This window comes from Lonchura striata, chromosome Z (genome assembly GCF_050655825.1).
Source record: "Lonchura striata isolate lonStrDom1 chromosome Z, ASM5065582v1, whole genome shotgun sequence".
NCBI lineage: Eukaryota > Metazoa > Chordata > Aves > Passeriformes > Estrildidae > Lonchura > Lonchura striata.
Window position 1 is genome coordinate 77,362,056 of NC_140740.1, and position 15,817 is coordinate 77,377,872.

The 15,817-nt window shown below is 36.9% G+C and overlaps 1 protein-coding gene across 1 annotated transcript in view; it reads left to right on the forward strand.

Annotated features, from left to right (window-relative positions):
- Positions 1 to 1,167: 1,167 nt before the first annotated feature.
- The window catches only part of LRRC2 (leucine rich repeat containing 2), a 74,357-nt gene continuing 59,707 nt past the window's right edge, over positions 1,168 to 15,817 (forward strand). The window contains exons 1-2 of the mRNA XM_021534705.3: positions 1,168 to 1,325; positions 11,819 to 11,964. Of these exons, the coding sequence (XP_021390380.3) occupies positions 11,840 to 11,964 (125 nt within the window). The 5' untranslated portion in view covers positions 1,168 to 1,325; positions 11,819 to 11,839. The remainder of the gene's footprint in view (positions 1,326 to 11,818; positions 11,965 to 15,817) is intronic.

Sequence of the window (15,817 nt, forward strand, 5' to 3'; positions counted from 1 at the left end):
TTATGCACCATGCTTTTGAATAGAGAAAGGATGCACTTTCCCTGCTCCAAAGTATTGCCTCCTTCACTGATTTCTTCATCAGCTCTTCTGGCTGAAGTTTGGTAATGCTCACTACCTCAGGAAATCCATATAGCTACATGGCAAAAAAAAAATCCATTCAAATTTGTGGGTAGTTTTATCAGAAAATAAAAATGTATTAGAAAAATCAGACATGACGATCACTATTTATTACTGATGTTTGTGAAGACTAAGATGACTGAAGAGTAAGGATATGTGATGCAGGATCCTTCAGGCATGTCACAATACCTTGAAACACATTGCATTGAAAAGGATCAAAGTGAATCCTGATACTACATCATTTAGACTTGAAGACAGAACCAAACATTTAAATTCATAGATTATGACTTTCCTATTCCAATATGATGTGATTTCAGCAAGCTCACTGAAAGCACAGCAATGTAAAACTAGTACCTGAAGCTTAAGCCCTTAAGCCAAGCCCAGCTGCAGTATTTTATAGTTAGTGTTACTGGCAAGGATGAAAAATAAGCAGAAATTGTTGAAAAAGTTTCATTTTTAAAAAAAAAAATTAAAATATGAAACTATTATAATTGAAAAGTTTAATTTTAAAGGAAAATAAATTAAAAGCAGATTTTGAAAATAGTTTGAATGAAAACCATTATTTTTTGAAATGAACCTCCCTTCCTCCCTCCCTCCCTCCCTCCCTCCCTCTCTCTCTTCCTCCCTCCCTCCCTTTCTCTCTCCCTCCCTCCCTCCCTTCCTTCCACTGTCCCAAAAAGGTGAGCCACCACTAGCAAGAAAAAAGCAGAATTTACTGTAAATTTGCACTCATGCAAACTGCATGGCGATAGTCTGTGTACACGTGTGTATATATTTAGTTCAGAATCGAATGGACATGGAAAGGAAAAGGTAGCCTGTAATAGAGGAATTCAGACTGTATATGTATTTTTCGTATATTCTCCTTGCCCTTTTCCAACAAATGCACATAAGCATGAGTAATATTAGCTCTGTCACACTTTCCTTGAAGCAATTGAGATGCTGTCCTAGCACTGTTGTTTCCATCCTGTGTTGACTCATGCAGTGCAGACACTTTATCCTACCCGTGCCTCTGCTGTAAGACCACAGATCATGTTATCACTTTACAAATATAGCATATTAGTATATCTGGAAGGCTAGTCACGCTGCAGGGTTCAAACAGATCTGGCTGGCCATGATCTGTGCAATGCTATAAACAACCCCACTGTCCCACATTGAATAACTGCAGAGCACACTCAGGAGCTCTGGACACTTGTGTTCTTTAGTAGTAGGTAAGTGACAGTTTTGCTGATTATTGTGTTTCTTCAGATACGTGGGGTCAAGGTGGAAATGGCAGGAAAAGTGGGAAGTAGCTATCAGGTTGCTCCTGTTGTGCTGCAAATCTTTAACAACTAATGCATATGGGAAAAATAGTTGAAACAGAGAGCATTTAGTCCAAGGCAGTATGTTTGGTGGATATCTTTAAAGAGAGTGAGATTCACCTCATGCATAGCTCCTGTAAATAGATTTACACTTGTGACAAATCCAAACCTTATAATTTAGGAAGCCTTTCAAGTTCCACTCTGTGACTCAGTTATAATAAACCATTGCTATTTCATCTCAAGGACATATGCTGGTGTGAGAATGATTTTCAATAAAAAAATGGTTTGAGAGGTCAGTCATTTATCTTTGCTGTCTGTCAAAATTTAGAGTGGAATTTAAAAAGAGTTATAGAACTTTAGTTTCTGAAGGCTATTTACAGTTAATCTAACTGGCATGGAAATACAGCCTGCTACATCTTTTGAGAACACAGCCTACCATTTAAAGTCAAATGTTGTCATTATTGTTGTTCTTGCTACCACAAGCATTTATATGCTATTATTGACATATTACTTTGTGTGGGTTAAAAGGTACTGACCATCTCTCTTCCTCTCAACAGCAGTTAATTGAGCACAGTTTCAAGGATCAGGGAATGGATGATAATGCTTATTAACCAAAGAGGTAAATCATACCAAAGAATTTCATTCACTTTGCTCTCCTCAGACAGAGGGCAAAAGTGGAGAATTATCCCAAAGAAAGATGTCCAGCTGTCAATGTCACCCGTGTCTCCTATCCACAGATGTGGGAAAGTTTTGTGGGAAACACTAAAGACACAGCTGTGGTGACAGAACTGATAAAATACAGATGCCACCTCATGCCTGTATGGTGGGCCTTGGGCCATTAGTGCTAAAATAACTTGACTGCTGGAGTAGTTGAAAACACCATCATCTCTTGCTACCCATGTGATCTACCATCTTAAATCACAGAAATTAACATCTTTGCAATTGGCTATGACTGTTTTACTCATCACAGACTAATGATCTTGTATCTAACACTGGAAATAGAATAGGACTGCTATAGGTCAGACATAGGTTTTTGTTTTCCCTCTACAGTAGAGGCATTTAAATCTTAGATCAATACATGTAAAATACCCCCCAGGGAGAAAAAGAAAATGATAAATATTGAGGGTTTTTAATTAGTGTCAGGACAGAGAGTTTAAAATAACATTTATGATGTGGTCATTCACAGAGATAACTTCAGAGGCTGTACCCTCTAAGGGCACATGAAAGGTAAGTAATAGTAGCCTCAATTCTCAGGAATTGTTCAGTAACATTAAGACAAATAAGAAATCAGTGGATTATTGTGTTAAAAAACATAATGGACATGAAACAAGTTTTAGAAATCTGAGAGTGTAGTGTTATGCTTAATTAAGATCATCTGTTTGTATATGAAAGTGTCAGTGTTTTGCTCAGTGACAAAGAATGCAAATTTATTTACCATGGGTCTAGGTATGAGAAGTTAAGAGGGATCTCTCTAATCAGGTCTTAAAACTGATTAGATGCTTTTGGTTTCTCAGGACTCTGTTGTATGCTACCTAAGACAATTGTTTACACCTGCTACAGCTACATTCATAGATTCAGCTTCTTTAATGTAATGCACTTTTGAGCTGTTTTTCTTTTGATAAGAAACAACCTCAAAATACATGCCCATTTCAAATATATAATCCTTCTCTCAGTGTTAAAAGAATTAGACCTCTCCTCAGCAATACCCAGTAAAAAAAAAAAGAGTGGATTTTTGTCAGAGACATCAGTCCAGTGTTTCATTAGCTTCATTGTCAGTGGAAGAATAATTAGTCAGCTCACTGAAGTGCTAGGGGAATACATCTGTAATAAATCCCCTTGCATATGTAACATCTATCATGCTTGATGGCAAACATATTAGTGTTACAAGAGTTGAGAAAGTATAAGGAATATTGTAATTCAGCTGCTAATTAATCCATAATTAAAGACCTAATTAATGAATAACCCTGTGAAAAATTGTCTAAAAATCAAGATGTGAAGACTGCAGTGATAAAGAGGACTCTTGTTTGTGAGACTAGTTAATTTACATCTAGAATAGGAACTGATTAATGAAAACTGTCAGTAAGGCATTATGCTGCAGCACTGGACAAAGAGAAATATGCACATATAAACATGTGGAAACCAAGTTCAGCCCTTGTATATCTGTTTTTAATTTTATAATGTTCAGAGCTATTTTTACCTGAACTGTAATGAGTAGGTAAATAAAAAGATATATTTTCTCGTAGCTGTGGTATATAAACAATGCAGAAGTTATTTATTTGTGTATGAAAGAGGCCAACGTCAGATTCTATTCATAAATGCCTCTTCCATGAAATAGCTAAAGAAGAAACTAAAAAAAGACCTTAATTCATCAAAGCATTCATGATTAAGCTCTGTTAGACAGAAAGACACTAATTTCTGAAATTAACTACACTGAAAGTTGGACTAATTAATAGCTTGAAAGTGTCACTGTCTGTCTGTGTTTGTTTATGTAGGAGCCAGCTGGCTGAGACTGTACTCTTGAGAGAGCAGGAAGGAACATTTCAAACTCCCAAAACATCTGGGCTCATGTCCAGGTGTCAAGACTGCCTTCTCCAGCCCTGGAGCAGATTGTCTTTTTCCTCTTGTATTTATTCTGTGCTGCAGCTACATTTATTGGATCTCTGGGGACCCAGGGCTTCAGGGGGACACCCACTGTGATCCACTGCATTGCCCTGCCCACATATTCCCCAGGACCCAGCAATCACATGCATGCATGCATATGTGTTCTGAAACACAATCTATCTTGGATTCCAGACCTCAAACTCTCACTGTCAAATCTGCACTTTTGGCAAGACTAGTGACAGATAAACCAAACAAATTAGCAGCAAGGATAATTCCCTGCTGATGTAGAACAATAAGAGATTGTTACTAGAAGCAAAACAAGATAGGGAAGAACAACTTCCCACTTTGCAGTCCTCTCCCACTCCTCAAGTGTCACAGAGAAGCACTACCCCATTTACAAGCTGTGCTCAGTTAGCAAAATATAGTTGTATATCGTGAACATTGCCACAACCTCTATTTCTCTTTCAATCACAGCATGTTTCTCTAATTTAATTTCTTCCTGATAACATAAAAAATGTGTTCAGTTGCTATCCAAATGTCAGGTTTCCTCTGAATTATTTAAAGACTTGAGAGATAAATGACTTGATGATTCCGAAGCACAGTGTGAGTGAGTTTATTTCCTAAGAAATTATTTGCAGGATTGGTAGGAAATATTTCACTCACATTTCCCCCCATGTAATCCTGCCAGTAATACTCATTAGAGTGCAGCAGATCTCCCACAGTGATTAGCTGAATGAAAAAGGGCCCAAGTGAACCAGATTGTTAAGCAAATTGAAGAAACTAAAATGTTAATAATTTAATAACTCATGTAAAACAGCAGAGGGAAGTATACACAGCGCTGTTTCTTAGGGCAACCAGGTGTCATGTGAGCTCTTAACAGAGACTAATACTGGCTGTATCTGAAGTATCAAAATTATGTTGGACTCTTTCAGACTCAAGACACAAGTCTTGTTCTACAGAATACTGCGCACACCCAAGTTGGCCAGCATTAACACTGATCCCAGCTATGTTCAAAGAACTTTAAACTCTGCTATAATAAAGCCAATGCAGTTTTGACTTACCACTGGCTGTATTCTACTCACTGCAGAGAGGACAGATAAAGTTGGTAAACAGGGAGGAGCTCTAGAAGAGTTTGGTACAGTTAATCTTGGCAGATCATAGAGTCACCATATCTAAGAATACTTCTCTTGTGCTCCGCTACTTTTCTTTTCAAAGAAGACCTTGCCTTGTCTTTATTATTTTTTTTTAGTAGTATGCGTCTCAAAGTATTTACACACTGATCTATCTCAGATGCTGAGATAAGTGCAGAAAGACTGAGAACTGTTTTTTCAATGAAGTTGATGATTTGAGAAGCACTTTTTAAGCGGCCTTACATCCAGAATTCAGTGTTGCTCATGTATCCTTAAACCCTTTTTTGAAGATCAGGTAGTCCATGGCACCTTGTGGTGCAGGTGCAGATGATTGAGATGAAACTAATTCAGCATTAAACACCAGGACCTGCCAAAAGACATCCTAATTTTGAAACTTAGTTGCCTCCAGTGGTCCTCCATACTCAAGTTGGTGACACTTCTAGAGGTATTGACAGTCATCATTTTCCCCTTTTATATTAAGCCAAGGGGGGAAAAAAAGAAAAAAAGAAATAGGAAAAAACCCAGTCATCAAACACCTGCTCAGGGTTCAGAGGTCAAGTGGAAACAAACACAAGTGGCCATGAGATCACTGGTTGCTATCAAAGGTAGCATCTGTGGCATACCTGTAAACAAAGGTTGGAGATATCAGTAGCTGAAGGGAGCAAGGGCATTTAAGGCACAGCATATTAAACCTCTCCAGTTTTACTGAAGAGTTGACATCTGAAGTATGTGTATATTTGCAACAGCATGAATAACAATAAATAAAAAATAATAAAGGTTATAGACATTACAAGGTAGTTGTCTTCTTTTCCATCCTATATATTTTCAACACCTTGCTGAGGAGATTCTGTTTCAGAGCTTCTGAGTATTCCTACTATTTAAAAGTGAATGCCTGAAATAGATGCTAGAGACCAGTCTGCCAACTTTTAGGTGAATTTATACAGTAAAATAAAATAAATTATAATATAAATGCTAAAATAAAAATAATACACACAGATACTTAGGCAGATTCTTTTACTAGCAATAATATTCGGCATTAATATTATATCATTTAAATAACAACGTATGATGAGTATCATCCATAATATTATGAGGTTTTGCCAAATGCTTAAGAAAATCCAAATGCTCCAAATGCTCAATATCATTACACACATGAAGACTGTGTTTGATTTTAATAGGCCTTTTTATAGATATATTCAAACAAATAAAGTTTCTGCAAGAATAAGGAAAGGTGTTTTATTTTTTCCAAGAACAGAAATTGCACAAGAGTGTCTGTAAAGACAATATTTCTGCTCTATGTGTGTAGGGATAGCTCACAGGATTAGGGCAACCAAACCCAAATGCTGGCAGCAAAAGAATGCTCTTACAGGGCCAGTGCTTCTTCTCACCTTAGCTGGCCCAGAGAAGTGGCAGACTATTAAATTCACTTGGTAAGAGGATGGGTCTCAGTGTTGAGATGAGGTCTGCAGTAGGAAGACTCAGAGGTCCTTAGTAGGAGACAGGGTTGGTAACATGTTCTAGTGAAGGCACAGGATCCTGGAATGATGAAATTGAGACTATTTTGCAGGCTACTGTATCTTGAACTGAAAATACATTCCTGTGGAGAGAAAGAATCTGTGGCTTATAATGTAGAAGGAAAATTCTAGTTACACATATTCCTGTGATTTTCTTATTGATGAAAACAGGGACAAGGTTGACACAGCCCACTGGTTAAGGAAGAGATGTAAATACCATGGTGTTCAAAGGGACCTTTTTATTCCTCCTCCTAAAAAAAGCATAAAGAGCAGGAAAGAGTGAAGCAAAAAAAAATTTTTTCTTTTCTCTACCACTAATACAAGTTTCTCTGGTTACAAACTCTCATATTGCCTTGCCAAGAAATGCAATGCTTATTTAAAAAAAAAAAAAAACCCAAACAAAAAAAGAGCTATTTTAAAAAGGTTGATATTATTTATTTATTTATTATATTAACTAAAAATATTTCCTTAAATGTAATGTGTAGTTTCTTCTGAAGGGAAAATCTTAGAATAGCTAAAAAAACCAAAAGCCAAAAAAACCCCCAAGCAACTAACCAAAAAAAACCCCAAAAAACCCCAAACAAACAAACAAAAAACCCCAACCAAAACAAAAGGTATCCTGAATGGCCAGCTTTGTTTCAGAGCTAATAATTACAAAGAAGACAAGATCAGCTTGATTTCCCTTTTCCCTGTATGCTGCCTTTTAAGGATATTGATTAAGGTCTTGCAGATAACTTCTTGGGAGGTGTAAATGGCTATGGATAAGATTATTTGCTTCCATAGATACACACAGAGGACTAGTTTCTCCATATATGACTCTCTTGTAAATGACGTTGCCTTTTTTTTGTGTTCCTGAATCCCTTTTCCCCTGGAAAGTGCTGTACATTACTTATCATATGTTACTGAATGTTTGTGTCGTGACCTATCTCAGTAATAACTCAAAAGACTGATAAATGTTATAACCATGTATCACCTAAGAAAGGTGTGCTGATGATCTACAACATAATTTAGATGTAGATGTTACTCAAGTCAAGATGACTTTAAGTGGCAAACTCAGTGTAGTTATGAAGTAGGGTCTTGCGAATGCAGGTCATGACTCCTTTTGTGGTCAGGACATGTCCTTAATGAAAGCAAGGTTTCCTATTTCTTGGGTAAGAAAGAGTTTTTTGTTTTTCACTTTCTGCCATATGGGTGGGTGAGGTAACCCTCACAAGTGTGACAAAAGCCTATCCTTAATGATCACATGTAAGTATGGGCTGAGAAAGAAGCAATGCTGAATTACAAAATGATGGTGGAATTGGAAGAGGAAGGGGTGCTGCAGGATGTACAGAACTGTATGATTGCTTTGAGCAGAGCAGTCAGATGAGGTGACCTCCAGAGATCCATTCTAACTTCACTATGGTTTCTGACAATGGACAAAATGATAATAGTAATTCCCTGTGTATAGCCTAAGTATGGGAGGAAACATAGCTATGTTCCTAGTTGAAGCTAAGAAGTTAGAAAGAAATGTACAATTGAGATTTTTCTTTATCCAAATTTAGCTTACCACCTGTGAATAATAGATGATAGTTTCAAGTTTTCCTCTACAGGCCTATTCTGATGTTTGGAAGAAAGAAACTGCTGTGCGTGAATTTGAATATGTATTTCTAGAAATCAAAATCATTATTAATAGTTGCTTCTTATGTGATAAATTCTTGCTATGCATGAGTAGGTATCCTGAAGAACTTATACTTAGTTAAGCATAGCTTTAGCCAGTTTTCCTTTCCTTTCTCATTGTTAGGAAAATTTTGGCAAATACATACTTCATGCCCATTTTTTAGACAAGGATATAGGATAAAGCAAAAGTCCTGTGAAGATTGCTAGATGACCTTTTCAGAGTTGTAGATGTCAAAAAGCATTTCACATTTGTCCTGATACATATTTCTAAAGCCTTAGTCACCCTGTAATCTGATCAGGATTTGTGGCTTTGCTCCTTCTGAAGAGATTAATTCTGAGGCTTTATGACGGACAGCTCTCACCTCCCACCAAAGTTTGTCCTCTGCTTGGACAGAAGAAAACCCCACAATGCCTTGCCGCTTAGTGCAACATGTGGGTAAAAGCTTTATGTGGATAAAAGCAATATGTGGATAAAATGAACTTTTCCAACCTAGTGTTTAATAAATCAGTGACTCAATAAAGAACATATTACTTAACCTGTGAGACAGGAAGGTGAGAAACGAATCAAGGAAAAGGAGTGCTTTCACAGTCTATTCAGACTCTCTGTTGATTAAGGCCATCTAGTTCCAGCAGAGGTCAAGTGTCCAGCTGCAACTTCACTGTCTTGCAACAATTCAGTTTCTGCAACAGCCTTTATACTAAAACACACTTCTATGAATTGGTCTATTAAAATGAATGAGACCCTGAAGGGTGACTGCTGGTCTGCAGTTACTGTGAGGGGTGAAGTCCTTGTCACTGGGTTTCTTTCTCCTGTAAGCAGAGGTGAATATTTTATTTTATGAGGTAAACAGTTCCTGTAAATTAGTAGTGAATATGTTTTAAAAGGACAAACCTTTCCACAGAGAATAAGGTCACTGTTTTAATTACACTGTTTTGATGGGGTTTTGACTCAGCTGCTGTCAGCTGTTAGTTCTGGATCAGTTAGGAACTATTTTTGCCTCATTTTTAGTGCTAGCAAAGATAAACAAGCAATAGGTGCAGCTTTATGAACAACAAAGATAACATTTTATATAAACATCCTAAGATACAGAAGGCCATGTAAATAGAATGATACTGGTCTCTGACCAGTTTCTGATCTAATACTTGTTGGTATATGAAAGGACTTTTCTAACCAAAATGACTAATAAGGTGAGCAGGTTGGTACCTTTGCTCTGAATGTACCTATGCATAATTCTTTTTAGTCCATGGTGTGCATTTTCCAGAGGACATGAGGGTGTTTTCCTGGCTCAGAATAAATTATTCCTTTATATGCTATGTTCTGCAGAGGGATGTGTAGGTGAAAGGGGGTGGAAGAGAAAAGGGACAGTGGCAAAGTTACAAGGGAAAAAATACAGAGGGGAGAATAATTTCCCCTTTGTCTTCAATATTATAACAGAAGGACAGATAATAAATAGCCCCAGCTAAAGGACACAATGCTTGGTAAAAATTATCACAGTAGCATCTGAGGAAAAAAAATTATAGACATGGGCTTGAAAACATATAGGAAAGGAAGGGGAGGATTGCTTTTTTACTGATAAGTAGATGGTCAAGAAGGGTTTTCTTCTACTGTTTATTTCTTTTTCTCTGAGCTTATAAATGGTATAATAAATGTGCTCCCTAATAAAACCTCACACAAAGTTTAAATAACTGACTTTCCTCTGTTGGTAATCTAGCTACATTTTATGAGAGTCTGTATACTACTATGATTGTATCCCCACTAGTGACTCTGAGCAAGAAAGCATAGTTCCACCTCTTTTATCAAGATTTGTTTGTGTACTTGCATTAGAGATTTAGTAGGTGATTATTGTGATTTAGATGGTGCTCCAAACAGTGGTTCAGTACCAGCACAGGAATGCTATGCTATGTTTCACACAGAGAATCATAGAATGGCTTGGGTTGGAGAGGACCTTAAAGATCACCCAGTTCCAGGACAGGGATGCCTTTCACTGGACTGGGTTGCTCAGACACCCATCCAGCCTGATGTTGAGCATGGATAGGTAATCCACAGCTTCTCTGGGCAACATGTTCCAGTGCCTCACTACCCTCGCAGTAAAGAGTATCTTCAGAATATCTAATCTAAACCATCTCTTTGGGTTTGAATCCATTCCCCTTTGTCTATCATTACACACTCTCTCCATCTTTCTTGTAGGCTTCCTTCAGATACTGGAGAGTTACAATTATCCCAAAGCCTTCTCTCCTTCAGGCTGAACAATCCCAATTCTCCCAGTCTTTTTTAAAGGAGAGGTTTTTCATCCCTTTAATCATCCTGGTGGTCCTTCTCTAGACTAGCTCCAACAGGTCCATGTCTTTTCTGTGCTGAGGAACATAGAGGAGTATGCAGCACTCTAGGTTGGGTCCTCATGAGAGTGGAGTAGAAGGGAAGAATCCCCTCCCTCAAATGCTGACCATTCCTATTGATGAACTCCAGGACACGTGTGGTTTTCTGGGCTGGGAGTGCCCATGGCTGTGTCATGTCCAGCCTTCCACCCACCAGTATCCCAAGTCCTTCTGGACAGGGTTGCTCTCCATCTGTTTTTCCCCCAGCCTTCCCCTGTAGCAGGATCAAGAGAAGAATGGAGGCACAGAAAGGTAAAGATCATGGGTTGAGATAAGAGTGATACAGTGGAAACAGCAATGAAATTTAAAAAATTAAACAGCAACAACAATACTAATAAGTATACAGGACAGGCAAATGATTTACAAGTGATTGTTCCTTATGACTGTGCACTCCAGTAAAGTGAAAAAGGCAGGCATGACTACCTCACCATCTGCTGAGGTGAAGGATCTCAAGGTGCTGGCCGTGGCCCTCCTGGCTGCTGTAGAGTCAACCCTGGCCAGAATAAGGACATGTTAGTAAGTGGGAACCATGACGTGTCCACCAAATCTTCCCCATCTCTCTGCCTTAGGTAAATTTTTTTGTGTGTTATGGGGCTGGTCTTTTGATGCCTTTCACAGATAAGTAGATACTTATGAAAACATAGGAATTTAATAAATTCCATTGAAATAGGACAGCTTGAGGTCATAAAGATCAATCTACTACAACTCCAGATGAAGTGCTTTTGCATGATTTAAAATGAATAAATTCTTTATGAGCATTCATTTTAATATTAGTCACAGAAATTATTAAAAATGCAAAGACTTTAAAGCTATTTTCATCAGTGTTACTTAATCAAACCAGTAGTTTTTTTTGCAACTCTGTCTTTATCTTGAAAAGGAAAAAATGTAAGGAATACAAAAAATTCAATGTCTAGCTGTTGCCATGGATTTTATGTAGAAGTGAATTGTATGCTACATTGATTACTGCCAGCACAAAACCCTAGATAAATGAGGTAAGATGGAAAATGTACTATGTTAATATTTCTTATGACTTCAGCTCTTTTCCCCAGACAATTTTAATGAAACTTGATAGTTTGGAGCTTTAATTTTCTCATTATTCCTTTTCTGAATTGGCTTGTTTTTGCAGGAGAAGCTTAATGTCAACAATATGGGGCATCAGGTGATAATATTTGACTTTTCTGTCATAAGAGGACTGTGGGAAACTCGAGTTAAGAAGTGCAAAGAACGTCAGAGGAAGGAGAAAGAAAGATTAGAACAAAGTGCATTGGAGAAGTAAGACAACTTTTTATTAATTTTAACTAAATCTGTTCTTATTATACACTAACATTGCCATATACTAAATATAATAAATAGAAATATATAAAACAAATATGATGAATCTACTAAAAATACTTGTTAATTATTAAAATTTTGGTGTTTGGGTTTGATTTCAATGACATCTTACTTCCTTTCCTCACATGATAGTAAGAGCTCTCTGAGTAAGATAAAGCAGCACAAACAATACTTATGTTTCATTAGTTTCTGGTCTTTCCTATGTAGATATATTAATGATATATTTTCTCATTTACCATAGACATAAATTGAAGAGTAAAATAACATATGTTTGTACCTTCTATTTTTAATATACTGCATAAAAGTAGGGATTATTAATTATAGAATTAGTGAACATATGGTCACAAGTTTCAGTACTAAGAAATTCTTTAAGTATTTTTGTTTTGTTGACAGGAGAAAGAAAAGGAGATAAATAAGTGGGTATATTCAATTGCTTAAAATTGAATAAGAGCATAAAAATTATTAGGTTACTTTTTCTTGGGGTATTAAAGAAGGCCTTGATCATACTCCTTATACTCAATGATAATTGAATTGTTTTTATTATATTGCATTTATTTTTTCTTTAAGCAATGTTTTGCTTCCCATAAGAAACCATTAAATTTTAAACTGCATTGGGAAGTTTGGAAACATAGGATTTATCAATTTTCTCCCTCTGAGAAGAGAGAAAAATAGAAATCACATTCTGTTTTAAAAATAAAATGCACCGAGTTAAACAGTGGCCTTGTTTAAGAGCATAATTGCATTGAACCTTTGTGTGCTGTTTCAGCACTCTCAGGATACCCTCACTAGTATATTCTCACTGCCAGTGCAGCTGCACTGGCAACAGAGCAGCTGGTCTAAGAGGAGACCAGGGTAATACAGAGTCAGACCATCCTTTCTGTGGGACTTTTCTCTTCAAAACAGCCATCGCACCAGTCTTGGTTTTCCCATCTCCACCAAAGCTTACAAGAAAAACTGTAATCCTAACAGAAACAGAAGAAAAAAAAAAGAAAAAAAGAAGTTCAGAAGAAGTTCAGCCTTCATATTGAATTCTCTAGCAAGGATAAGTTTTTGTTTTGGTGTGAACTGTGTCCTGATTTCAACTAGAATATAGTTAGTTTTCTTCTTAGTAACTGATACACTGCTGTGTTTTGGATTTAGAATGAGAATAATGTTGATAACACACTGTTGTTTGGATTGTTGCTAAGTAGTGCTTATGCCAAGCCAAGGACTTTCCAATGTCTCATTTTCTTCTAGTGAGGGGCTGAACAAAGAACTGGCAGGGAGCACAGCCAGGACAGCTGACCTGAATGAGATATACCATACCATAGATCTTTATTCTCACTGTGTAAATCAGTGGAATTGGCCAGAAGTGAGTGATTATTTCTCAGGAATCAACTAGGAGTGGGTCACCAGGTTGTGAGCAGCATAATTTATTAATCTTGGTTTTCTTTTCTCGGGGTCTGTGGTGTTGGAATGACCCAAGATTGTAAAAACCCTGTTTCCTAGCCCGTGCAGCCAAAGAAGGAGTCTGAATGTGTAGGGTCAGCTTCTTAAGGTGGTTTATTTTTCCTTATCTATAACATTCTTTTTCTCACCTGCTGAACTCCATCTAGCAAGGAGGCCATGGCATTCTGTGTGCCACCTTGGGCAGTGCTTACATTTTATATCAAAATTTATGCGTATTATGTTTACAATATTGTGCCAATACCTATCATCTATGTTAAACAGTGTGTCTCTTCCTTAAACCAATAAAAAAGTGTTACCAACACACCAAAACATGGAGGACAAGAAGGAGAAGGCTAGGACACACCCAAATCTCTCTACCTTGTACCCCCTCAACCACATTCTAAAAACCCCAAAATTCTACTTTTCACCCTCTGTTAATTCAACTTATCACACTACTCAAACCCTTGTGGCTTGTAATTCCTCATACAAAGGTGGCACATTTTCCATGGGATAAAATCGAAGACACAAGTGTTTTTAACTTCATGCCAAGGTCTCTGAGCCCCCATGACAGGCTTTTGAGACAGCCAAGGCAGCCAGAGGGATATCCTGGACCCTGACATTCTTTATGTTTTTAAATTATTATTATTGCAATTAATATTAATATTTTTATTATATTTTACTTTGTTCTATTATTAAACTATTCTTAACTCAATGCAGAAGTGTTACTTGTTACTTCTTTTTCTTGATTCTTCTTCCCATCCCACTGGAGGGTTGAGGGGTAAATATCTGTGTGGTACTTGGTTGCCATCTGGGGTCAAACCATGACAGCTGAGAGATGGACATTTCCCTTGTGGTAGAAAGCACAAGTGAAAGGACTTGGGATCAAACTTGATCAAACCTAATTTCTGTCCTGATGTCAACATGTCAACATCCCCCGGCCACTTTTTTTTTTTTTTGTTTTGGTTTTCTGTGGTGCAGAAGATATCTTTTGAGTTCATTAGTACAAAACCAAATGATGCATGGTAAGAGGGAAAGAGGGTAGCCTTGTGTCTTCTAAGGTAGCTAATTTGAACTCCTATGGCTTTTGTCAGTAGCATATGTTAAGAATAAGTTCTTGCAGTGACTTATCTTTTTCATTAAAGTAATGCATTCTCACTGTTTTTTCTGCCTGTGGTTAATTATTGTAGACATACTTCTATCTGAAAGAGTGGAGCTTCACTGCTTTTTCTGCATTTTTCCACTAATGATGTCCAAATTAAGTCTTTTAATTTCCCTTACCATTCAAAGATAGGAAATTTGAGATATAATGCACAGAAATAAAAGTTCCCAGGAGCACTTGCTGCATGCACAAAGGATATTTTTCTTCCTTTAAATTGCAATTTGCATATTGTACTTTGTTTAGTTTTGTGTCTTTGTGCACCCAGATTGCTTTCCAGTTAGTTCTACTTGTAGAGCTCCTGGAAAAAAAAAAGGAAGAAATACATTAGACTTTGTCTCTTGAGTATGAGTGATCAGTATTACACCCACTGAAACAAATGGCAAAGTTCGTGTTCATTCTCATAGTGCAGGCCTTATAGAATTGCCAAAGCTGATAGAATAATGGTCAAAGTAATAAGAATATTAGTAATAATATGCCAAATTCAGTTAAAAGAAAATCCTCTTTGTTTTATGAGGTGTACAGTGACCATTGGCATTTGGGTCCTAAATGTCAGCTCACAAGTTATTTCTTAAGGGCTTTTCAGTGCTCTCAAATGTCGGTCCAAAAATATGAGAAGACTTTGCTGATTTTTAGCTTAAAATATAGATAAAATTGTATTTCTAATTAAATAATAGAAATAATGTTTCCATGTGTAAATATATTTCATTATTTTATGGACTTCTGTGTTGACTAAATTCAGGTATCATACTCAGGGATTAAAATTTTACTACTGGCAGGTAGGTCCACTGAAATCAATGCAAGTTCATGCTTTGCCACAGTAAGAAAGTATTTTGATACAAAATGATAATTCCCAAAAGACATTTAGAGAAGGAACTTTCCTGATATGAAGACTACATTCTAGCACTTAAGACTCTAGATATTCAATTTAGCCAGAAGTCAGAGTGAATTCTTAATTAGGGTTGAAATGAACAGAATTTTTCTGCAAATACAGGAATGCAACAGAGTTTGGAATCTGGCCTTTGGGGTTGTTTATGTTTGTTTTTTTTTCTTTTTTTCTTCTTTTTTTTTTTTTAACAAAACCCAGTTTTCCTCAAAGAGGTTATAATTTGCTAATGTCTTTGAGATTGTGCAGTTCCTTTATATGCTCTGTTACTATGTAAAATGACCTGATAATATGCAGTGAAATGTAGTATGTATTATTCCAGG